We start from the raw sequence: 26614 nt of genomic DNA on the forward strand, positions 1-26614 counted from the left end.
AGGTGATCATACACAGGAAGTGTTAAACAGGTGACAAGGCAATCCTGAGAAGTTTCTCACATCCCCTTATCATATAGAACAGCTATTCCAGAGACTGCTCTTCCCACACAAACATACACAGATGAACAATCAAAACCAACAACAGTATTTAAAAGCAAGATGAGCTTGAATAGCCTGGTAATAGAATTTTATCTCTCTGTTTAAATTTCACATGCCTTCACAGAACTAGCTTTCATTACCATTCCATTTTTAAGAAATGCTAATCTTCATAGTGGAAAAACTGGGTCAAATTGCTACAGATATACAAGCGTGGCGTAACAAAATAACAGAGCCCTGCAATTAAGAAGCAAAAATTAACTTGTAAATAAACTCTTACAACTCTTTCAGCAAGAGGTTTTTAGATAACCACCTATGAAAAGCCAATAGGATGATTATCACCTATCTTTTTTATTCAAGTAAATGTTAAGGAGATCAACATTAAAAAAAAAATGGTATTTACTTCTCATACTTACTTCAGAAGCTCCAGAGTAATTGTTCCCCGAGGCTCCGCTTCTATACTCTTCCCCCAGAATTTTAGTTTGGGATAGATTGATCCATGAAAAACAAAGTCCTTATTGAGGCCTTCAGAATAAAATGCACTAATAGGTGGGTGGTGGCTGACTTGCTCAGATATAAACCTAAATCCTAAATCCTCCCTAGCAACAACAAAAGAAAAGCATTAAAGAGTGATTTTTTTTTTTAAACATTACAAGAGAAAAGAGTTACTTGATACTTTAAAGAAGTTTAAAAGATTTTTAGATTAAACCAAAGGTGAGACTTTTCCTTTTCTAGTCCCATGACACTTTTACAATTAATGAAATGAAAGAAATTGTACTCTGAACACCTTCTTTTCATACCCAAAAATCAACCCACATTCAAACACCTAAATGACTTTCTATGCAGAAAGGCATCTGAAGAAGTTCCACTGAAATAATTCTTGAAAATACTGAAACTCTACGGGCAGCAGCAGAAGGTCTAACTGAAAATTCTTTTCTCTACTGCAGGCATATCACCCAGTTTGCTTAAATAAACAGAAGTCCTTCAAACTTATTCCTTTATCTGACATGATCAGCAAAACACTATTTAAATTAATTAATAATCTCTGGTCAGGAAATGCCTTTGGTGGAAGAGCACAGACCATTTTTTCTCTGAATAATTCAAAAAATACTCTGCCTAAACCTAGAAATAAAATCATTAGCTTTTATAACAGCTTCTCAAAGATTTTGATAGTTTGAGGAAAAGAATTTTAGCTATCCTTAGCAATATTTTAGTAGGGGTTTTTTTATTTCACTGAATAAACAACCCCAAATTAGTATAGGAGTCTGCTAACTCAAGAACACAAATAGCCCAGCTCCCAATTTAAAGTAATTATTACCTGGTTAATTCATAGGTTTCTCCTAATAGTGGGTTAAATGGTTTGCCAGTTCTCTCCCACTGAGAAGCTACAGCAGAAACTGCAAAAGCAGCTACAGCCTGCAAAAAAATTAAGAACACATTGTTATGAGAACAGTATATTAAAACTCTAAGCTTAATATATTTGTTGCACATTACAATATTTCATTATTCTTCCAAAAAGAAAGCTCTATATATTGCTTCAGGCCAAAACATTTGTAAGTTGTTGGATAAGTGGTATAGAAGTGGGAAAATATAACCAGTTAATAAGAATCTAATTTCCAAAAATTATTATTTTCTGTAGTAAATTTTGTCAGGTTACACTCGCTCCATGCTTCTCTACCTACCTCTGAGAAGGCAGCCTGGGTCTTTTTATATCTACTTTTCCCCTATTTTGACTGTCCCCCACACTCAGCTCATCGGGAACAGAGTCTTGCTTTTCCTTGTGTCAGGCAAACACAATTTCTAACGCAGATTAGATTTCTTGAATCATACCAGCAGGTACAAATAACACTTAGAAGCTCCTGCAGGCTGTTAAGTAGGGGTATGTACTACACAAACACAGAATACAAGATACACATTCCAGTTTCACTTAATTAAAAACAGAGCTATGAGCAATACCAGTACAACCGAATGTACACAGCCCTGGTTTTACGATATTCAGTGTCTTGTCATGAGACCAGTCAGGTACTATATTCTACTCCCAACAACAACCAGTTTTGGAGAAGACAGTGGTAAAGCTTGTCTCTGTCACAACAATTTTTCACCCAGTAGCTTAAAAATCATGGAGCCACTCAAGAAATCAATTTAGGGTGACTTAAAGCAAAGATCTCATCTTCACAACACATAAAACCACAAAAAGAGTCACAGTTAAAGTCATCCTGAAAAGGGTTGAGGTCCTTCAGCATCATTAGTCATGGCACTCTCCTGCACTAGACTTTTCGCTCAAACTCTGTGCACAGCATCAAGTGTGAAAGTGTCACAATTATCTGATACAGCCACTATGAAACAAGAAACTTGTCTAGACAGACAATATTGGCATTCTTATGATAACCGCAGAGAAAGAAATACACTCAAGTGAGAAATAGTCATAAAATGAAAGATTTTGTGAGAGGAAAAAACTTCTTCTGAACTAACCAGAAGGTGGTAGCTGTTACTTACCTGCATTCTTTCCAGGGGGTCTGCATGACTACAAGCCTTATTAATGAGGTATATATGTTCCATATATTCTGTTATCCGCTGAAGGAAACTCAATGGCTCATTGAAGACAATAGGCATCGTAATCTTAGACAGCTCCTAGGTAACAAAAGGATAAGTTGATTTCTTAGACACACCACTAAGGTAACAACTGACAACAACAAGAATTTTGAAAATAAGTTGTGGGTTAGTTTATTCATTAGTTTATTCAAAAGACATTTGGCAAGCCTATAGTACACCTCTAAGTGCTACAGCTGAAAGGGGCAGAAGTGCTGTAGAACCCTACTAGCAATCTGAAAGAATAAACAGCTTCAAAAATTGATCCAGATAACCTAGTAAATTCAAGAAAAATGTTACCTTCTTTCTGTGACCTACATAAAACAGAAGAGGTTAAAATTTCCATAGATAGCAGCAATAATGCACTAACCAGCTCATTACTGATATTTAAGTACCACGCATTCCTTTGAAATCCTCACATACCTATTTGCATAAAATCTAACTATTTTACTGAAGTAACCACAAATTATTTTTTGAAAAGAACAGTTATCTAAAGAATAGGATTTGAATTGCTCTAACAAATTTTAGTGGCTTTATTTAAGCAACCTGTTATTTGCATCAGAATGTTTCTCATTTCACCTGTGGATACAAGACAGACATGACATTCACGCAGGGATTTCCAATTCCCCAGGTCGTCTTCTATATCCAAGCAAATTGGGCTATTTAATTAAAAAGTTGCACTCATGACTCAGCACTAAAGCATCATTTAAGTGCTTAAAACTTAGTGGAAAAGAGAAAGCTACCAGATTAAGTTAATGCAACATTTTCCTCACATTGTCACAGGCGGTAAGGAGAAAATAAAAGTTACCCCTAACTGACTTAAATGGATTTGGTCCCAGCAAAGCATTCTAGTAGATAGGTCACACATCCTAACAACAGGAGTTTTGACAGTACAGCTGTATCTCTTAGATGACATAAAATTAAGGTAGCAGAAGGGCTCACTGACTTGTTTGTTGCCTTCACAAAGGCCTGTACCCACAGACCTAGACTAGATATGAATGTAATTGCTTAACGCTTCTAAAAAGCGGCTATGGCAGCAATGCCCTTCAGTGTAGAACATCATTTTCATTCCTAATAAGAATGAAGTAATCAAACACATAACTGTATTCTTAAAGAATTAAAAGAAAACAGCAATGATGGCCAAAAACAATACAAGCATCAGGGTCCTTTAACACCACAGTCCAATATAAAGGTTTATGTTTCCGAGTCCAAGAATAAACCTTGTGATGCAATTACATCATACCATTAATACCCTAAGCCTACACTGGGCTCTCTGAGAAACACTAACAGATCCCAAACTTTTCTAGCCCTTCAATCAGATGAAAGCAATTTTTTTGGGCGCAAACTGCTTAAAGTATGGAGGGAAAAACAAACCCAAAACACAAACACACCAAAATAAAGTCCTAAATCATATTTTGGTAAGTGAAGAATAAAAAAAGCAGAGAAGAGAGCATTATGTTAATCAAGCCATATTTGACCATATTTTTAATGGATTTAGTCTAGTTCTTATAGGACAGCATTAGAAATGCCAATCCACATGCTCCAACAGCTAAATCAAGTAAGGAAATAGTACCGTTAGTAAATCAGTGTTGAGATTCAGTCTTGCAGTTTAAAATTATGTTCCCTACAGAAAAAAAATGCAAAATGCGCCAGGTATTATTCTGTGTCTTAGGGTTTAAGCAATAAAATTAATCAGTTCAACTTAGGAGACCTAACATCAGCATGTTTCATCCAAGCTAACTTACCAGTCCAATGCATTTTTTTAATATGCTCCACACACTAAAATCACTTCTAGAAAACATTGGGGCAGGTAATGAAGTCCTGTAATTGGAAAAAAAACAACTGTCATTATCAGCCCCTTATACAACAAGACACGTTCATTTGTATGTATTGAAGTAACTTAGAAAGGAAGCAAAGGATTAACCTAGAGTTGACATAGGAAGCAGGTAAGTGAAACGTCTTTTCAGTTCCAGAGAAATAACCTCTTCCAATGACAATAGTAATGTCCCAAAAGATAATGAGCCAGCATGTACTCACTTCTCATTTACTATGTAGTACTATGTGTTTACCTGTGTCTCTTAATTCCATTTTCTTGAATCTCTGTCTCTCCATTGTGCTTTCCAGTCCTATTGCTTTGGTGTGGATCTAGGTCAAGCATTTCTGCAACTTTATGATTTGCTTCTGAAAAGTCTCCCGAAGAATTGTCAGAATCAAAGCCTGTATAAAAACCACAAGGCAATAGTTTTCTTAGGAACCTTATTATGCCACAGAGTGCCACTCGCATTTTGTACCTCTCACAGCATAAGTACACTTATACCAGGTTATTTTATTTTAAAGAATATCAGAACAAAAACCCTTTATTAAGTGACCCAATTTCCAAGAGTATTTAGAGCCACATATTGCATTAGAATCAAGAAGTCTCAACTAATTGTTCACACTGCTGAATATAAACCCAATTTAGAATCTTACAAGTTCTTCAGTAGCTCCTAATCAGATTAGTTGTATTGTCTCTTCTTCAGAGCTGCAGAGTGATTACAGTAATTTTGTTCAGCTATGTAGTTTTCCTCAAAGAAAGAATTTTTCCTTAAAAAAAATTTTGACTTAGCCTACTTATACTGCTAGCAGACAAAGAGCAAAAAGGAAAAAAAAAAAAAGAGAAAATGGCCATTTCACAATCCAGCAGCAAACATCCAGACTACTATAGCACCAGAAATGTAGGATATTTAACTTCTTTTTGCCACCCATGTGTGCAAACCATATAACACTTCCCTAGTGGTTACAGCAAGAACCTGTGGATACCAAGATGAATCATTCCCTAAGCCCTACAAGTGACCCAAAGCGTGACCTACAGTAAGCAGCTCCATTTCCTATGACCCAATTCCATCCACTTGGGTAGACAACTACTGGAAACACCGTTGTAAGTAAATGCCAGCACACCCAATAAACAACATGCTTTCAACAGCTTTAACCATCAAAAAAAGTTAAACCAACAGGAATCTACACGAACACAAGCTTCTGTAATCATGCAGCCTTAAGTACAAGTTGGACTAAAGCAATAATCCAAGATTTTAGTCTAATGATTTTATTTAATCATACTACTTCCCCATACCCACTTAGAATAACAACAATTTATTTTTGCATATGCCTTTAAATTAAAAAAATGTAAAAAACATTTTATGGATACAGACACACACACTCCGTCACTATCAACAGCAAAGGCCTCTTGTCATTGCTGCTACACAGACTGACTGTAGAAACAAAACAACTGTTAACAACAAATCAGGAGCAGTTGCAGCATCAATACAGATCACCCTAAAATGATGCATTAATATAATCCCCCTTCACAATTGTCACAGTATCACAATAGAAAGCAATGCTGATCACTGAGTGTAAAAAAACCCCACTTTTGTTGAAAAGAATTCAAAGAGCATTAAGTCCTTTCTGAGTGCCACAGGGGTCAACTCTTCATCAAAAACCACAAGGAGGCTTTAGTTTTCAGCTTCCAGTTTAAGAGTCAGAATCCAAAGGCAACACGAAAACATGCGTAATTGCTGGCATAAAATACTTGCCACAGATTTAAGTAGTACACTAACATCATTTTTGTATTCCTTTCATTCCAGCTATCACAACCTGGGCAACCGCCTGTCTATGTGCTGCCAGTTACCATCACACTCAACTACAGCCCAGCCCAAAGTCCAGCTGTGGGTACAGAAAGGTTCCGAAATTGTACAAAGCATGTAAACACTCTAATGGAATAAACAAATCAGCTTTGACAAAGATTAAACGGAGTAAAGTGTTGTTATCCTCTGTCATAAACTTTTTAAAAATAGAGATTATCTATCATAAGTAGTACTTCAACTTTTCTTTTTGTTAACATCTCCAATAGGGTGCTTTTACTTTATTAGAGCAATTCATACAATGCACACATTCAGAAACAAAAAGCTGCATTTTTTTCCAAGGATCAAGACCATGACAATAACATTCAAAACTGCACAAGGAAGTACCACCGATATGATCTTATTTGGTAAACAGCAGGTGTAATGGGTGATGTCATGTATTAGACTCTCCCCTACATTTTGAAGTCACAAGCATGTAATTATACAGCAATAACCACACCTTAGCAGTCTTAGTACTTAATTGGAAAGTATGATAGTCATATATATATATATATATTCAGGTCATTAAAATGAAGATTACCCTGAAACACCTGTTTTAAAATTAAACATATTTTATTGTGGCTTGACTGAAGGTAGGCATGTATTTTTTTTTTTTTTTTAAATGGCATTTCTAACCATGTATTAGCGTTTTTTGGAACCTGTTCAGTACAAGGAGATGGAAAAAGGCAAGTCCTGTAGGGCATAATGAAATAACTTTTATTAGTTTCACTGATGAAGTTGAAAAAACAGATGAGCTTTCTGGTATATGTGCCCTCACCCAGAAAGCTGATCAAGCACATATAACATAAGGAAAAGCATCACATTTTAATGGGCACTTCAACGAGATAAACACACCTAAATGTAAAAGTAAAGCTTCATAACAGGAATAGTCACCTGGCTTATAGGGGAATAGTTATGAAAAGTGTTACTGGAATTACAGTCCATACATTCTACCTGAAACCTTACAAATGTTCATTGTTTTTATCCACACTAGTCTTTCTGTTTCTCCATGATTCAGAATTGTTTTGTCCTGTTCCTGTACAACACAATGGGAATTTAGATTCAGGTATATATATTATTTATGGACAACAATGTATCATTGTTAAGTAAATAAATGCCAATTCAAACAAGCGTTTTGCATACAAACAACAAAAATTAAATCCCTGCTCCAGAAAAATAAGATATATCAGAAGTGTAAAGTCTGCTTTATTAGAGTGCATCTCCACCTAATTACTTTAAGAAACAAAACAAAAAACAGTTGGGTACACAGCTAGATAATCTCTAGGCTTTCAACTACAGTTTCATCCTTAGGTATCAGCTAGCTTGTCCACTACAAGCCCGTTGAGAAAGTTTTAAAAGCCATTTCTCAATAAAATTCTAAGTATTATAGTTTTGTGAAGAACTACCCAGAGAATGTTCTTTACAGAGGAAGTACTGATCTGCAATAAAAACAGTTTACTGAAATGTTTTATTGTAGTTTTTCTAAGTTACAAAAAGAGTCTTATTCCAGCTGCCATTAAAAACTTGAACTTGCAAAACTGAGTAGATAAATTTTACTTGCAGGACAGTTTTTATAGTGAAAAGCTACTGGGAGTGAGGTTAAAAATGAAGATTTAAAAGGGGAGTAGGAGACCACACACAGAAATAAAATGTCAAAAATTAACTTAAAAGTACCAACTTACGTGTGTTAAAGGTGAAACAAAAGCTTTTAAAAAGTCTTAAACTTTCAAAGTCAAATACTTAAGTTGGGTGCCAACATTAATCTATTTCAAGAACTTAAAGAAAAGTGACTTGCCAGTAACTCTAGTTTTCTTAGCCTTCTTCTTCCACATCCTGCAACTGAAACAAGTCCCCTCAGACTATGCTATACATCCCCCCAGGAGGGAGCAGAGAGGCACACTGTTCTGAGTCATGTATGACAACAAAAGACCGCCCCGTCATACGTTCAGCAACTTCCTTAATCACTAATTAAGCCTTGTCACTCAAGACAGAAAGGGAATCACAACAGCATCGTACTGAGAACCTTCAGACCTAAAAAGGGCATAAAGAATAGGGACAAATACGCTGGAAGTGTGCATAGCAAGTGAAGTGAGAGGTAATTTTTTTCTTTGCTAGAAATTACCACTCTCCACTTTTCAAAACAAGTCCATCTTCACACACGTAGCTGTATCGCGCTGGTCCGATAGGAAGCAGCCTGGCCTTTCACAAGCTCTGCAACACTTAAACGTTATGGCAGAATCCGCTGATTCAGTTTGATCCAGATATTATGAATATATATACATTTGGCAGGAGGTATCTGTCTCACTTCCCCTTCCCAAAGTGAAAGCAATAGTTTACAGTGAACAGCCAAGCAATAGGAAACAGAAGGGCAACATCCTCACAACTAGACCAGGCTGGATTAATCTCATGGGCACAGAACAGGAGATTTCCATGGAACTGTAGGGTAATATTTAAAAAGACAAAACTACACTATCCATGTTTGTCAAAAATAAATTAGCCTGGTAACTAGCCAAGCATTTTCCTGTTCTGTGGCAATCCTTTCACAAAACACTTTGGCAAATAGGTATCTGACAGAATTCATGAAGGATACAGTTCTGACAGAGCAGAACCTGATGGCACAAAGTCTTTAACAAGTCTGAAATGAGATTAATAAACCAAGGTGACATAGGCTAGAGGCGAGGGATCAAAGCTATATGCCCCTCATCTCACATAAAATTTCAAAGAATCTGAAATTCAAAGGATTGACCACTTTACCCAATCCAGTCTCGGAGAAGACTACCTCCTGTATTTGAGGAAAAGCAGATGTTGTGCTGTCAAGAACTAACTGACACCACAGGTAACATTCCCAAGAGATTCCCAAGGGGAGTACTCATGCATGAAGTAAGGATGTCAAGTGTTCAGCTAATCAGCAGTGCTAATAGCCTCTGAACGCAAAGAAACTTCTCTCCATGGAAACTCTTCACCAGTCACTAACTCGATTCATCACCTATATAGCACAATCCTTCCTGCACATTTACAGGTGTAATCATCATCCAGTCAGGGTCAAACCATCTGCCAGGAAGATGATTCTCAACCACACAGCGTGCAATTCTATCACATGAGCATATCTCTTGGATGTGACGGGGACAGTGTCAGAAGCAGGAAAGTTCTCAAGCAAAGAGATGAAATCCACAACAAAAAACAGGGGTCTCTTTAGGATAGGTTCACATTCTAGAAGTAGATGTCATCAATGAAAAACTACAGAAGAGTTGTGGCTTCCTCAAGGAGTGAACTTAAAAGAGACAGCATACTACTTGGGCTGCTGCTGAGACTGCTGCAGAATTTGAAAGCATAACTTCCCACAGAGTTTGAGTGCTCTATGAAGCCTGGTTTGCTACTTACTGGACACAAACCACAGTACCCAGTTACTAAAAATCAGTGAACTTGTTGGGAACACACTGCAGCTCCTTCTGGGGAAACCAGGGCTCAGGACTGTGGGGGAGCAAGAGGAGAAGAGCACGGTGTACACAGTTTTCATCTCAACATGGAGCTAAGACACAGCTGGAGATGTGCTTGCTCCTGGTAACCATGTCCCAATCCTAGAATTAGAGCTGAACAAGCACATGTCTGAAGGTGGCTTCTGCCCATCTACTGATCTGCCCTAAAGGAAGGAGACTATCCATGGAAACGACAGACTGAGGAGTCTGCCAAGGACATTTCATTTTGTTATCAAAATTTGTAACCCCAAATCCTGAAGTTTTCACTGTGGAACCTGAAAGCTCACATTGGCTCAGAGAACACCTCAGTTCTGAACTTAATCTCCTGGGAGTACTGGGTCTACACCTATCATGTCCAGGCCATCCAAAAACTAAGAGATAGGCAGGCACAATCAGGGCCCATTAGAACCTAAAAAATTCAGTAAAGCACCGTCTGAAAGATATACAGTCCATGGTAACAGGAGCAAAGAGCTGCTACAGGCAAATGGAACATGAATGCAGAAAGACCTACTTACAGTTGTTCTTAGCATCACATTTATGTATGACTTGGACAAGACACAGTTACAAAGAACTAGGTCTAGACTTCACTAGGTTTGTGGAAGTAACCCATCAAACTGTCAGCAGCTTCTAAAGCATCTAGCTGGAAAAATAGATTGAGCACCGATCTTTAAAAACAGTCCAGAGGGAGAAAGAATCTGAAACAAACTATCCCAAACCTAGCACTCCTGTTTAACCAAGTACCTGTGGGGCATGATCCAGGGCAACACATATAAGGGGAAAAAGCTCAACCTCATTTAGTTCCCGGAGTGGCTGCTGCAGACCAGACATGCTCCATCAGAAGAGGGCCATGCTGAGACCCTATCAAGACACTGGATCTTCTTTTGCTTAAAAACTTCTCACCTGCCATCACATTCCTCTCTGTGGAAGAACAAAATTAGGACAGAACAAGGAGCACTCTCAGAACTGATGCACAACATCCCACTTCTGCGCAGAGCCAGCCAAGACTGCAAGGTACAAAAACCATCTCATGCACAATAGCTCAGAAGTCATTACTACCTTCAGCACTTGTAAGGACAATCAATCTTTTGAGGTTGAGGAAAGGGGAAAACGAAGAGGAAGGGGGAGAAAACCAGACTGTTCAAACACAGATGACTCAAACACTGGGGGCTGTGTATTTCTGCAGCAAGTAACAAAGGAATGCATCGACATCAAAGCTGTACGACACAGACCTCATACTTAGAGGCACATTTCTGTTCACCATTTTCAGTGGAGAAAAAAAAATCTAGTTCATTTATGGCGACAATCCTGACCTCTTGGAATTGAAAGATTACTAAGGACATATAGGAATAATCCATTGTGTTTTCAAGATTTTTATGGTACAAACGATTTGATTTTACAGACGAATTTGGAGGACTAGCCCATATCACTCCTAGCTAGCATGAATGCAATCCATATTTCCTCCTCTCCTCTGTGACATAATTGTGACAAATCCTATACAACTGCTGTCAGTCACGTCGCTTCACCCAGCCCCCTCTGTTTACTCCTCATATGAATTTCCAACCAACCACGTCTAAGTCTAGCTTACCCACTTGTATCTACCATGCTGCTTCTGCTTCCCATTATTCTTTTTTCATTCCTGTAATTCTGCATTAAGTACTCTACATTCACCATTGCCAGCATTTCTCATTTCACCTCTATTACAGGATTTCGGAAGAGACATTTAAGTGGAAAACTTTAAAATTGTTTGAGATCTTTGAAAGGATTTTTTTTTTTTAATTAAAATACTTTAAGCATTTTATTTCACCACTAAAACCATGTAAGGCTCTTATAAATAACCATTCATCCTTATTAGTTCAAAGAAAAGTACTATTTGACGCACTGCTGAAGTGTGAAGTGATTCATGTTTGCTTTTGTAGAAACAACACTGGATTGCAAAGACTTTTGGCTCACTATCTTGAAAGCACACTTTTACAGTAATTTGTTTCTGACTAGAAAAACATATTCTACTTCCACTCTTCAGGATAAGTATTCCATTAAAATAAAGTAACAAAAAAATAATCCATGGAAGATATTTCACCTTTCAAAGGGTGTTAAAAGCATTATTTCTCAAGCTGTTATTAAATTACCTGCATTTTACAGAAAATCAAAGCAAGACTTTGCCACTAAAGGACAGTTATAGTGATAAAATGATAGCCAGCATTAAGCTTTAATAAAAAAAGAAAACAACTCATTTCCAAGTCTGAACCTGAATTATAATTCTTCCTTTCTTCTTTTCAGAAGATAGCACTACAAGTTTTACCAACAGTGTTTTACTTTATTTATTTCTTAACAGCAATATATTACTAGCCCCTCACCATACACACAATACAGTTTATAGTGGGGTTTGGGTTTTTTCCCCCCTTTTTGGCACTGTGCCCATCACTCACCCGTAACGGCATCATAAAACTCTTCTTCACTATTCATCCTTCAGTGTGAAATCTCTGTGCAGCCAATCCAGCTTCCTCTAATGCATCGCTGAACTTGACTTAGAGATTAAGTATCTGTGTGCTGTTGAAGTTGTCTTTTGCAAATACTCAGCTGCTTTAGAGGATCTATTTGACAAGACAGAGAAACAGAATTAGCAACTTGCACATTTCTTATGTGCACAACCATGCACACCTGACAAATACCAATTTTCCTATTTCTTCCCATGGCAAGAGATGGATTCTTGCATTCATAAACAAACAGCCGCCTTTGACATCAAAGTCATTCTGAAAATGAATACTACCTACCACAAGAACAGCTGATGTGCTATGCCACACTCCTCTCTATGTAAATACATCATATACATTACTGTAAAATATACCTTATTTACTGCAAGTTAAATTTCAGGCAAGTACAGCTAGAAGGAGCAGAGAACTGAAGGGAGAAAAAGACAGCTGGCAAAATGAAAATTCTCCTCTTCAGCACGAGGATAAGCCTTCCAGCATCCTTAACCAAGAAAGCTGGGAACAGGAAAGAGAACCTTAAATCTCGCAGTTGTATAAAAATGTTGGGCCTCATTGTACACCATGCAATCAGCATCTAGTGACCATTAGAGAAGTTCCGTCTCTTGAAGAGACAACTGGAGATTTTTCCCTCTAGAGGGAGAATGTAAATAAACAACAAACTTTTTCTCAGTAAAGTCAAGCACACTGCAGATAACTTACAGATTTATGAAGCATTCCAGCACTATTTTATGGATAGACTAAATTAGATTTTTTCCAGATGGTTGGCAATGGCGTAACATAAACATTTTTACTTCACCCAATTTTAGTCAAAAGAAGAATAATAAGAAAATTTAGTTTGCACTCTTACAAATGTTCCTCAGGGACCAGTGATGAGCCAAGTACACAATGATAAATGACAGCATGGCAATGCTATCAATATCTCCTCCAAAACAACCTCAATCTGTCAGTCTCAATTTTTTATGATCCTTGAAGATCCCACTGCTTTTGTGATAGTAGGTTTTTCCAGAGTAATTATAACTTGCACAATTCCATTCCAATTAAGAGAAACAAAGCCAGAAGTGCACTCTACGCCTAGTAGAAGAGCTTGCCATGTTTGAAGCCAATTCCTTCTTCCTCTCTGCAAGAAATCAAACTGCATGATTCCTCCTGTTTTTCAAGTCTTTTCACCTCACTGCCCAGGACAAAAGGTATTTGAATGTCTCACACACATACACTCCTTACAATTCTCCATTCAGAAGGAGGAGATAAAACAGCCTATTTTGGAACTCATTCAAGTTAATGAATGTAGCATTTCCCTTGAAGCGTTCTATCTGTCAAGGTCAGGTATCTCTGTCACTTTTCCCTTAGAAACTCCCTATTTTCTTGCCAATATAGGATTTTATATCAATCTCTACATCATGATGAGTATCTGAGCTTCCACATAATCTTCAGCAGTTTCTTATTTACAAGTCCTCACCTCCACAAGGACAAAACTTAATACAGCTGCTTCTTGTTGACTGTTGCTACAGTGCTGTTGCAATTGCTCTCAGCTGGATGATAGTTTCCTTCCCTTTTTCCCCATGCTGTTCTCCAGTCACAGAGCTGTAAACCTCCTTCAACTTTCTCACTCATCAGCAACAAGTTTCTGACTTACTTTTTTCGAAGTGCTGCATTCTCCTAGGCAAAGATGCCTTAGCTCAAAACATTAACAAGTCTGATACATGTACATCTGAAGACTTCCAGTGCAAGGCTATCAGCAGGCACTCTGCTTGAATAAGGCAAAGGAACAGCAGCTTCACTTCAAAAAGACACAGGCAATTCAGGCCACTAGCAACCATGCTGTCACAGAATCAAAGAAAGGGAGAAATCCTCTTAACTAACAATTGGTTCAAGAGTAGCAGCTAGCTCATATTTCTGGGTGAATTAAACAGCAGAATTCATAACATGGTTCTAAATCTGTACTGTAAGTACAAGTCAGTGTACCTATCCTGTGTTACCTTGCCCAGTAGAAGCCAGTCCTTGACTAAAAAAAAAAAAAAAAAAAAAAAAAAAAAAATTAACTTGTTCATACCAAAGCTGCTGCCAGTCTTAGAGTTTCTCCAAACTTTCCAGCCCTACCAGCAATATATCTGGAAGTATCTCTTCCAAGGTGTCCAAATATGTCATACCTTTGTGGAAAATCTGTCCTTGAGGATACAACTATGTAAACCTTTCAACGCAGGTGGAAAGAAGGAATCCAAGGAAAACTATCACTACAGAAAACAGGAACTCAACATCCCAGGACAATTGTTCACCCCAGAAGCCATTATCACCACACTGGCATGATTCCACTGGTTTGCCAAAAAAGAAGTTACATTAGAGGGCATCTTTAACCCTCCAAGGTACTATTATTCTTGAAGATGCAAAGACATTTATGGTTTCAATTGTCTGCAAGTGTTGCATCCATCTAGCAAAACAGCAGCCAATATTTCCAGAAGGAAACTTGTATACACACAAGATACAGCCCTCTCATGATCAGTGCTACAATCCCTTCATTTTCTCCATGTTTTCTTGCATCTTTCCTTTTTATGTTTATTTTTTTATTTACGCTCTTGCAGCAGGACTATCCTATTGTTGCATACAGTTCATGTGGTGGGATTCTGTTCTGAAATAGCCTTATATGTATCTGGAACACGTAAAAAGAGAGTGTTCAAAACCCACCGCCATTCAGGTCAAATGCAAAGACCACGCTTCCTCAGGGTCCCCATCCAAACGCAGCCACCTTACCTATCAACTTGCAAGCTCCAGAGATGCTTTGTAACAGCAACTCCAGTATGCTATAGAGTTGTAGAGAAGGCACTAAGGAATAAAAACTATGACTTAATGATAGCTGACAATTTTTTTTAAGAGCCTTAAGAGTAAACAAGGTCATACAGATGAATGCCAGTTTCTCCTCTCCCCCCTCCTGCACAATAATAATTGCATTACAAAAGAACTTGTGAAGTGGAACTATATCACACAGCATGCAGTTTCACTACAAAGAAGCTTTCCTACAAAAACACTCAACAAGCACAAATGAAGTAACTAGAATGAAAGACTTGAGCTAACTGAAAGCAGAATTATGCTGCATACTCCTGATACACACCTCACACCACACCTTAAGATCATTGTTATTTGAAAATCAAAGTTCAGTCATATCCCTGTAAGTTATATACAAGCTTTGTAACTATTACCTAAAGAACAAAATATTCATGGAAGTCACTTTAAATAACAGTTGCAAATTCTCCAAAGGTGCTAGGAGCATTTCTAAAAGGATAAAGTAATATATTTTGCATCACAGTTACACTAGGAATAATTTAACACTCATATTACTTCTTTTACATTCAGCTCTTTTATTTAGCAGAGATTAATGTGAATTTGCACATCGCTGAACACTCCATGATAACAGCATTTAGCTTTCATGAGCCAAAAAGCTAGGATTAAGTCCTTTTCTCTTACTAAGAGCAACAGCAAAAAGTTAATTTCAACTTGCTTGAAATACCAGAAGACAAAAACATCCCGTTTGCTTCATATTTAGCAGTTGTCATCTGTGTTTTCTCCTCCATGTCCATCATGTATCCAAAAGAATTCACTTACACACTAGCAACTGTAGTTAACAGCTTTTACCATAACTGCCGCTCAAGGAAGGGTGCAATACTCCTGCGTCAGACAGACCTTTAGGAGCTTGGGACCAACTGCCATCCTGGAAAATCTTTCATAAAGCACAAACATACCACATTCACATCTTTTAGTCTTACAGTGTAGAAGAAATACAGAGTATATTTGGTATTTTCTCACGTACATAGTGATCATGAGGAATGTAGCACTCAGTTTTCCACACCTGACTCCTCTCGCTCTTGGTTGTAGAGAACACTATTTCAGCAATAAGGGTTTTCTGGTTTACAGGTTAAAATTACCTTAGTGGGCTTCACTTTAACAGCCCATCCTCATGGGCTGGGCCTGGGTACTCAAGGCATGGACACCCAGAAAAGTGCTTTTGCCTGGGGATTGCAGCCCAGCTGCATTGCCACATTTATGACCAAAGAGAGACTGTATATAAATCATTTTACAAATAATAGGAAAAAGCTGCAAGTAGAGGCATCTTAAGAGAACTGGAAATAGAAAAGAACTGGTTGTTTAATGATGCCAGCACACCCCTGACCACAAGCAGCCCAGATTTTGTGGTTTACAAGATAAGCGACAAAGCTAATCTATTTCCTCATATTTTAAGGCTATGGATTTGTATATTCTAACCGGATTTACTATGGGATTTGTGTGTATGAATAAAAACTGCCACATTTCTTTTTATTTTTGTGATCGATTGATGTCCCTCCAGGAGAGATGCTATTTTTGAAGCTCAAACTGAAAGACAATAGATAAAAACATTTAAAAAAAAAACACAAAAAAACCCTCATCGCAACAGTGCAACTTCATAACTCGTTGGTAAATCTGTACTGCAGGCTGTACTATCTTATATATTGCTCTGAGAAATTCTCCATACTAGGTTGTCCACAATATTCACAAATACAATTTTACTCTTTGAAATTACATTTAAAGCAAACATCAAAGCAATTCACAGAAAACAACGAAGTTTAACATAATTTATTGAAGCAAGTCTTGAACAAGTTACTTGGGCGGCAGCTAGTTTTTCTAGTCATTTTGCTTATTTGCATACCAATGCCTACAGTATACAAAACCAGACTAGCAAGAGTTAAGCTAAGCATAGCATGCAAGTCAAAAACTTGCAAGAGCTTCTGGTATCTTCTAATCAAAGGACTACCATTTTGGTTCCTCTGAAATAGGCTGCACACCTTAGTGATGTTGTAAAGCCATCCACAAACAGGTTAAACAAGATATGCTGTCCAATAACACAATTTAAAAATGCAGATACCAATGCTGAAATAAGAATGCCATGTTGGTCCCAAGCAATTAACCCCAAAGCCTGAACAGGTAAGGGACAGAAGTATAACTAACTACTAGTCACATGGGCACTAAGTCCATTTTGTACTTTTGTTATTAAAAGGTTTCATCAGTGCTGCACAACTAGTCAAAAGGTTACTCATTAAAACTCCTTTAAATTCTCACCATTTGTCAGAAAAGGTTCACACATTCCTCTATGACTGATGACCATGGACAGTCCTTTTCTTAGAGGACAGAGGATGTCTTGCAAAGGCAAAAGATGAAAGAAAGTATGCAGTTACAATAAACACTGCAGAAACACAAGAAAATATCTGCACCACATCCATAGCACCCCTTGAAATAGGTTCTACAGAGAGGAAGGAATTACTAAGATTGACACACTGCTTTCCAAAAGTACATCTGTCACAGACAGAGAGAACAAACAGAAAGCTCTTCCTGAACACGCGTGGCACACCAATGGTCACAACACATACTAAGACAGATCCCAAGAGGCTCACTCAGCAGAAAACGTGCTTCCCTCAGTGATCTTTACAGCTTTGATGCAGATTAACGTAACTACTCATACAACCTACACTATGGTGACAGCTAAGGTCCCATGATGAAGGAACGAACTAAGCCGTACCGTACCTGTCAATCAGCTGGTTACGAATAACGTCAAAGTGTTCTGTCAAGCGCTGTGCTGCAGGTGTAACTCGACTGTAACATGTATCAGGTGATCTGGCTTCCAGGAACACGTTTTGCTTTCAAAAGCTTAACTCCGTGCAGATCGCAGTCCCCTGTACAAGCTCACAGCCCCCAGCAGAAGGTACAGGGAACTCTTTTCCAGAGGTGCCGTATCAATGAGATCAGTCCCAGACTTTGCACAGTTCCCACCTATTTTAAACCATTTCCTCCCACGTGAATTTATTTTTAAAACCAGGACAACAAAAGTGAAAGGCTTTACAATCACTTTATAAAAAGTATCTAATTTGCTCGGCGCGCTCTGTGACATGCATGTGAATGTCTATAGGAGGAGCAATGCAGGCACTCCGTAGCTTCTCTCTGAAACCATAGCTGTGGAGATCCACTGCCTGCCGAGCAGTCGAAGGCTGCTCACTGGCACCTGAACTCTCCACACCTGTATGCCAGATGAGGCTGTGGAGATGACCAGTAATGGTTGTCCATAACACCATCTCATTTGCTTACAGCTCTATCAAGTACTTTAAACTGAAATTTCCTACGCCATTTCTCTAGATAGGTTAGTGACCACCCAAATCCATCATCACATTCCTTCTCAAATTCCATTCCTCGACAGAACAAAAGAAAAAAGCTACCTTATGTCTGCATCACTAAGATCCTGGATCCTCACAACTTATACACCAATTCAAAAAAACCCAAACGCTAGTTCCTGTTCAAAACACCCTGCAAGAGTTTAAGCATGCTATTCCTACGACTGACTTAGTTCAACTATCTACTCCATACTAACTCGTTCTTCTATGTTAATCCTCAACAAAGACCCAGCTGGTTAACCAAAAGTTACTCCTCCCTAAGGAAACATTTACATTTCTATAGAAAGGTAAGCATTTACAGCTGGCATAGCTAATTTGGCTGGAATGCGGTTCAAAAAACAGTTTTGAAGTCTGGCTGGCTGACTACAAGCTGCAGTGTCTTCTTCCTCCAGACCTGAAGTTGCAATTTCACATTATTCAGCAATTCTGGAAAGCCACTGCTTTGTTGACACCATCCTACCAGCTTCACAAATCCTGTATTTTTCACTCTTAAAGTGCATGTTTTAGCTCTATGAGACATATAAAAAACACTAAGTCACATTCATTATACAGATATTGAATCTACTTGTGAGCTCAAGAAGCATTTAAGTAAAACCAAGTATGGAACAGTAAGCAGTCATGAAAATAAACACAGACATTGGCCAGCATGAGCAGGTAGTGTGTCAGAAGTTCAGTACACTGGAATTAGAGTGCCACCAAAGAATTAATGAACTAGCACATTCATCAGCTTTTTCACATGCTTAACAAGGTTTTGCTGGATGTGCACTTCCACAGCAAATTTTAGAACAAATTAACTTGAACGCAGAATACTTGCAAGCGGGGGGGGGGGGGGGGGGGAAAAAAAAAAAAGAAAAAAGAAAGCCAAATGAGGCTTTCCTCACAAAAAAATGAGGAAATTTCCTGTCAAATCTCATGTGATAAAAACACTGCACAAGTATTGCCATAGGGGGAGGAAGGGAAGAGGCAAATCCCATGAAGTCTGAAAAGACACTCAATTTTCAAGTTTTTGCTTTTCTTTAATGGGTCAAAAGGGCACAAGCTCAATTTAATATAAATAGTATGGACAGAATTTAAAATTAGCTTGATACAAAAGAAAATTCATACCATGCCCTGTTTAATCCACCTAACAGCATATGTTAATAAAGAGTAACATTTTCATTAGTTTGAAATCCTGGGTTCAGGGTGCACCCTCTGTCCACAAAGAAATGCCAGAAGAGCCAGCAGAAGATCAAGTATACACACCCTTCATACTGACACTAAAAATAATAAATAAAAAAAGGAGAACAAAAAAACCCCAACAGTCCCACAATGTGACTGGTAGAATAAGAGCCAAGCCCACTTTCTCTTGAGTTGCCAGCTGAAATAAAACATAGCTGTAGTACTTCAAGGCACAGAAATAAATAGCTTGAATTAGAAGATAAATATTCATGTGTTTTTGCTTCATACACATCTTCTGAAAGCATCTTACTGCAGTGTTTCATCTTTGAATGAAAGCTTCAGCAAGGAAGAATCTTAATTGACTCATGAAATTAGGTTACCAACAGCACTGGATTTAAAGCATCTAGAAAAATTAGCCAAGAAGTCAATTTAATTGGCAATTTAGATACCTGCTGTAATTATTATGCACTTAAAATCTCTTCAACCAGACAACAGCCACACAGATGGCAGAATCCAGAAGAGGTTTTTATTTACCAAATTTGGAGTAAGAAACAAATCTAAGTTTGAATGTAATAGCATCTTCCATCATAATGTCTTGACAAGATGAAATTCGCTCTGCATCCACAGTAAGAGAAGGGCAACTTCCTTCACAAGTCTGTTGAAGTGCAGAGAGGTTGAGTGAAGAGGATCAGCTGAAGAGCTGGCCCACTGTCACTCTTCCATGTCTTTGAAGATTGCAGCCATCCCTATTACAGGTCTGAATGTAGCTGGGAGTTATTAAATGCCCTGGGACAGTTGAGGACGGGACAGTTGAGGACCTGTACTGAGTCCTGCTGCGTATCCCAGTTAATCTTCCAAGCAGCCCATATGCTGCTGTCCCTTGGATTTGTGACCAAAGCAGCGTTGATAACGCACCCGCGTTTTACGGCCGAAGAGTACTTGCACAGCATCGAGGCTTTCTCCCTTTCTCCCTCTGCCTCCACAGCGAGGAGGCTGGGGGTGGACAAGAGGCTCGAGGCAGCACAGCCAGCACAGCAGACCCAAACTGACAAAAGGGATGTTCCCCACCATGTACTGCCACGCTCACCAATAAAACTGGAGGTGCGCTTTGCAGGGGTTGCCATTGCGCAGGGACTGGCTGGACATGGGTCAGCTGATAGCGAGCAATTGCTTTTGCATCTCTTCTTTTTCTTTATTTCTATTTGGCTTTTTCCCCTGTCCGTCCTTATTAAAGTGCCTTTGTCTCTAGCCCCAAATTTTCTTGCTTTTGCCCTTCTGATTCTCTCCGATATCCCACAGGGTGGGGGGAGCTGTGCGGGGCTCAGCTGGCTGCTGGGATCAACCCACAACAGAACCAAAGCAGCGAAGCAACCTGAGCTGTTAGTTTAGCTGAACTTTTTTAAAGCACTTGAAACAATGGTGGCAGCAAACTGAGCATCTGAAAATATAGCTTTGAACACATGAGCCAAACAGATTTATGGCAGAGAGAATCACATTCTGTTCTCTCAGGAATACAGATTTTTGGTGATACTTCACAAGAATTTGAGCCAACTGAAACGCTAGAAGTCTGGTTTGCAACTGAGTTCAGGCTACAAAATTTGTTTCTGCATCAGAACAAACCACAATAATTGTTCCACACACCAAGTACTGCCCCTAGCACAAAGCTACCGTGCTGCTATCAGAAGTATTCTTTATCGAACATAAAGATTGTAAAGATGAAACTGGACAGAAAACACTCTCACAGTATAGTGCTCAATTACCTACAGAACCGATGGCTACCCAGTTTCACTTCAGACAAAAAATTCTATTCTACAGCCAAGGATACTGGCTCACAGAACTTCTACCAAACCTAAGACACAAACAAAAAGGACCGAAAAAACTTCATTCCAGCAGATTAGTATTTTCTAACACTTCACTGAAATTCCCACAGAATTCTGTAAATGTTCTCCTTTTTTAACACTACATCAATATTTGAGATATTTTTCCACCTGACAGCATCTGGTACAGCATTCTTTGGACTTTGTAGCCTTCCCTTGGAAGCTGTTTCATTGCCCACAATTGTAAAAGATCGCAAAATTCTGGTTTACATGCCTTCTCTACCCATGATGCATAATGCTAGGTTTGATCATGACTGATAAACCAGCTCATTTCTAGGACACTGTTAAAAAAATTAGTAATTCAATACTGTGTTGTAAAACTAGTTACTTCTTAGTAGTTTCCTGAGAAAGGTAAGAGACAAGGTGTGAAGTAATCAGTAACTCCAAGCACAGTGGCTTTGGACAGAAGTGTCAGCAGATAATATAATTAATCATTTATGAACACTTCTCTTTGAACCAAAAGTTACTTTGAAGGTAAAATTAAGTATGCTTGAGTATTTCTCATCATAATGTAACCACCCCTACAAATTGATCACCGAAGTTTATGAATGTGAAGACAATTACAGCATATAACATTGCTGGGAAAAAAAACCTAGAACAGTAAAAATAGCTACAGGTTTAAGTTTATAGCTCTTTCTACTCCAAGGCACTTTTTAAGCTTTCTCTCTGTGGACACATTCTCTCCAGGCAGTTGAAGTTTTACATTTATTCTGTACAAGATATCCTACATATCATTTTCATGGAGACTCTTATTAAACAATTATGATAGCATTCATATTGCAAATAAAGCAGGAGGACAACAGCTGACTAACCTAGTGCAAAGCCCTACAGCATAAGAAACCATATTTTTATGCCTGCCAACAATTCGTGACACACTCAAATTCTGCAGCATGAGCTCATGCACACAGCTAGCAGACTATTTGTTAAAGAGTTTTAAGATGATACCACAAATGTGCAAAAGCTTTAGAAAGTCAGTGTTTCTGCTATGGTTGAATTTCCTTTAAAGCTATATAGTAGAGTAGATATGTAAGTATATAGTAGCTATATGAGTATAGTAGCTACCTAATGGATTCCAGTGTAAGGGTGTTACCATGTTTGCTGTTGTCAAGAGATTAAAAAAAAAAAAAAAAGGTAAACTTTGACTTCTCAAGACAGGACAAATTATTTAGAGTTCAGTTTTAATAAAGAATCTACCCAGCTGTCTGCTCGGTAACATTAACCCACTTGGATAATAAGAGAGTTGCACAGCACTTAGAACTACGTTTAAGATAAAGTAAGACCATGTAAATAAAGTTATTTGCATGTCTGAAGATAGGTATCATTTTTGTTTCACTGTTAAACAACTGTTCAACAGTTTCCTTGACATTGCACAAGACCTAGAAAGAACACATGCAGGGGAGAAGTTCTGTTTTAACAAAGTTCTCACTTCATCCAGTAAACAAACATGCTGATAAATGGACCGTTATAAATAGGCTGGTGAGCTAACTTCTCCATAGCCTTAATATGTACAACTGTTATAATTGAGAGTTATTAAAAGGATTCTCGTTCTCACTCGATCGCACTGACACATCGTTGAGAACAGAGTTTACACCGGCCTCTGCCACCTCAGTGGCCGGAGCTGGTTAGGTCTGAAGCGAGTGATGTGAACCACAGACACCTCAGAAGTCAAACACTTACCATTTTCAAACTCCCCAAATCATCATTCATTTTTGCACTATCACTAGAATCAAAACACCATGAGATATATTAACAGATTCTTTGGGGAGCCCTAAAAAAAAATTACTCAGAAGAGTAAAAATAATGCTAGTAAAAATATAATGAAGTTATCCATTCATGAAAACACTTATTTCTTGACAAATACCATAAGCATGCAAACTTCTTTGTAATACCCCAGAGGCTCACAGCATCCCAACAGCCACAACCCTTATTTCATCTAAAAATCTGAACAGCACAGCAAAGGAATTGAACTCAGACAGGAATACCACAGATTAAGGTTTTCACTCAGTCTAACTCCAAGCATAGACTTTACGTGTCCAACAGAGCAATATGCAGTTTAAGTTTCAGACTATAAAACCAAGAGGGCCAAGATTAAAAGGCCCAGATGTATTTCTGCAGCCGCAGGCACAATTCACCTTTTGTGCACACTCCTGCCAGATTGATAAACAATCACAGGAAGACAACGCTATCCAGCCTCCTGCATTTTCTGAATGGAGGGCCACTGTAATTTACTTAAAATCTGTCTCATTAAATTACGTGCATAACAAAATACACTGAAATAATCTAAAGGATCTGTCTAGACCAGCAAATGAATTTCCAATTGTAACTGAATTAAAAAAAAAAAAAATTTCAAGTTTAAGCAAGCTTAGTCTATTCTTGTAACTTATTGATCCTGAAAATTAAGACATTATCTTTGGGCACTGAATCAACAACAAATTTTTGAAGGGTATAACTGAAAGTAATGGTAAGCCACATTTGACACATTCTTAATTGCTTAGTGCTCTCATGCAACTTGCTATTACGAGCCTTTAAGAAACAAAGTAAGTAATTACATCATCATACATTCTTTTGCATAGCAACTATTAAGAATTCAAGGACTGAGATAACGCATTCTTTAATTCCAAGTTTTATAGTGGTCTATTCCATAAAATAATGAAAACAATAAAAGAACCAATATAACAGATAACCTATTTTTTTTTGCAACAGGAAACATATCAAAGTTCCTTATCTTCCAAAGCAGCAGATACAGGGTGACCAACTTTTTCAGTGCTCTCACTTTCCAATTTATTCAGCTAGGTGAAGATACCCCTGTGATCCGTTACATATTCAAACTCAGCAAAAACATTCAAGATGTTGAGCACTCCATATTTAATGCATATTCTTTGCACGCCTGATTTTGTGCATTTCTTCCAAAAGATTTAGGAGAACAAAACATGGTAGTTATTTCACAGAGAACAGAATAAACACTAAGCATTTCAAAACATCGTATTAGCCCAAATACAGACATTTCTTCTCAGATACCTTCATGACCCAAGTGACAAAACTGTTACTGAGTAAAGGACTACGCCAACTTGTAAAGGGAAGTTCTAGTTATCAAGTAGTGTAATGTAACATTGCATTGTTCAAGGACAACTTACTTGAAATACCAAAGCTAATGAATTACCTGCTTAAAAATTCAGTGTACTTGCATGTAAATCTTGCTTTCAAACAACAATAGCAAAAAAAAAAAATCATCTGACTGGCACTACAAACAGTGATTTAAAAATACAACCTTATCAAAGCCAGAAAGCCTGATTGGTATGTTTTCCAGGCAACTCTAAAATAACAGAAAGCTAAGCTTTCCTTCCACCTTCATTCTTGGTCAGCATGTGTGAAGTTCACACAGTGGAATTCACAAGAAGAATGACTGAAAAAAATACCAGTTTCAATCATAAGACCTGTCAGCTTAAGCAAGTGCATACCAGAAAGCAGTAACACTATCAGAATTCATTTAAAGAAACCATCCAACAGTGAAAATTATCCTCTATGATCAGTTACCAAATCAAGTGCATTTGCATAGATGTTAGCAAACAAATAACTATGGGCACCGCATTGTTTTTCATTATTGCATCTACTGAAACCTTTAACCTATCTAGTCTTCAACTACTTGCAGGCACAGAGTTTGTTGTCTAATCATCATTTTCTATCTTGAACTTCTGTCTTCTGTTTGTAAGATTATATTGGCATGGCTGAAGAGCTAGTTTTGGACAAAAATGGCATATTTATTCCTGGACAGCAGATGTCTCTGTTTCCTTTCGAGCACTCCCTGAAGTTTTAAGTTCATTATGAGGTGCAGGAAAGCAATGTTAAGAATCACTCCTGATCTTATCCTAGATTGCCCTCAACTTTCTGTCACATGGTCAAACATCTGTATGACTTGACAGCTATTTTAAGAAAAGCTATGTTTACAGTAATTGAAAACCCAGGCAGTTACTTAGGGGAAAAATCACTGCTCGGAATGTCTTGCTTCCATGCTAGTTTAGCCAGTTCTCCTACTTCCATCCCACGGTGCAGTGCTTTATGTTTGGAAGTTACCCAAGTCACTGCTTCCAGAAATTGCCCTGAGGTTTTAAAAGTCCCAGAGGATACTGGTATAAAGTCTGTTAAGATGATATATATGTGGTTGCCCCCAGATGTCAACGTGAACGTGGAGTTACTGAACTTTGGAAGGTTAAGTTGGAATGAAACAAATTTATTTTTTCCTTGAATGCATAAGCTTTAAAAAAGGAAACACAATGAGAAGAGTGGTACAGTAATACTAATCTACACTGCAGACCCACGTCTCCTTTTCACTCTTCCTTCGTGAAATTTTAAATGAAGGCTATTTATTTTCATTGAGAAAATTCACAGTAAATGAAAGCAGTATCTGCTTGCATTCAACATGCTTTGGCAGATACTTCTGAGGGGGAACACAAAGCTATGTCAGACATAAAAAAAAGAAGGCGATTTCAAACTCACATCTGAGATTCTGGCCTGCAAATGCTGCAGAGTAATAAACTGCTTCCAAAAGGAGTCCTGAATCCAAACATACAGATAGCACAAACATGGTTAATACCCAAATTAAATAAATGGCAACATAATTTATACCTTTGTTACCATGCAGAAGTTCTGGTGGCATGTTATTTAAAAAAAAGCCTTTTTTCCTGCTATTTTCCCCATCTTGCTTGTCTCCCTTTCAGGAGCTCTGTAAGAGAAACATTGAGTAGGTAACTGAAGAACAAAAAAAAAAAAAAAAAAAAAAAAAAAAGCCAAGCTCGAATCCTAACTGTTCACTATGCTTCAGCTGTGGCCTAAAAGGCCCCTTGAGGCTCCTGTACCATGCTGAAGCTGAGCTCAACACATTCATCTTGGGAACTGGGTGTCGCAGACTCCTTTGCTAAACTACCCAGCTCCAAATGCAATCAGGAAAAAAAAAAAAAAATTAGAAAAATGCCTACGCTAGGGCTGAGAGAGCCGCACTGACCCGCAACCCGCGCTCTGCCCCGCGATGTCCTTCAGCCCCCGTCACCTCCCCCGTCTCCAGAGGGGAGCCCCGCTGCCACCCGGCCCGCA

At 38.2% G+C, this 26614-nt stretch overlaps 1 protein-coding gene across 2 annotated transcripts in view; it reads right to left on the reverse strand.

Moving 5' to 3' along the window:
• Nucleotides 1-26249, reverse strand: part of OSBPL2 (oxysterol binding protein-like 2) — a 37045-nt gene extending 10796 nt beyond the window's left edge. The window contains exons 1-7 of one of the 2 annotated variants that reach the window (XM_010285098.1): nucleotides 26150-26249; nucleotides 12244-12408; nucleotides 4755-4902; nucleotides 4431-4506; nucleotides 2593-2727; nucleotides 1415-1512; nucleotides 513-695 (exon numbers count right to left, since the gene is read on the reverse strand). In XM_010285098.1, the coding sequence (XP_010283400.1) occupies nucleotides 513-695; nucleotides 1415-1512; nucleotides 2593-2727; nucleotides 4431-4506; nucleotides 4755-4902; nucleotides 12244-12280 (677 nt within the window). In that variant the 5' untranslated portion in view covers nucleotides 12281-12408; nucleotides 26150-26249. Of the gene's footprint in view, nucleotides 1-512; nucleotides 696-1414; nucleotides 1513-2592; nucleotides 2728-4430; nucleotides 4507-4754; nucleotides 4903-12243; nucleotides 12409-26149 lie in introns of those variants that run through there. The other variant, XM_010285099.1, reaches the window with a different exon arrangement.
• Between the last annotated feature and the right edge of the window lie 365 nt (nucleotides 26250-26614).

Source organism: Phaethon lepturus, unplaced genomic scaffold, assembly GCF_000687285.1.
Source record: "Phaethon lepturus isolate BGI_N335 unplaced genomic scaffold, ASM68728v1 scaffold31184, whole genome shotgun sequence".
In the NCBI taxonomy this organism is placed as follows: Eukaryota; Metazoa; Chordata; class Aves; order Phaethontiformes; family Phaethontidae; genus Phaethon; species Phaethon lepturus.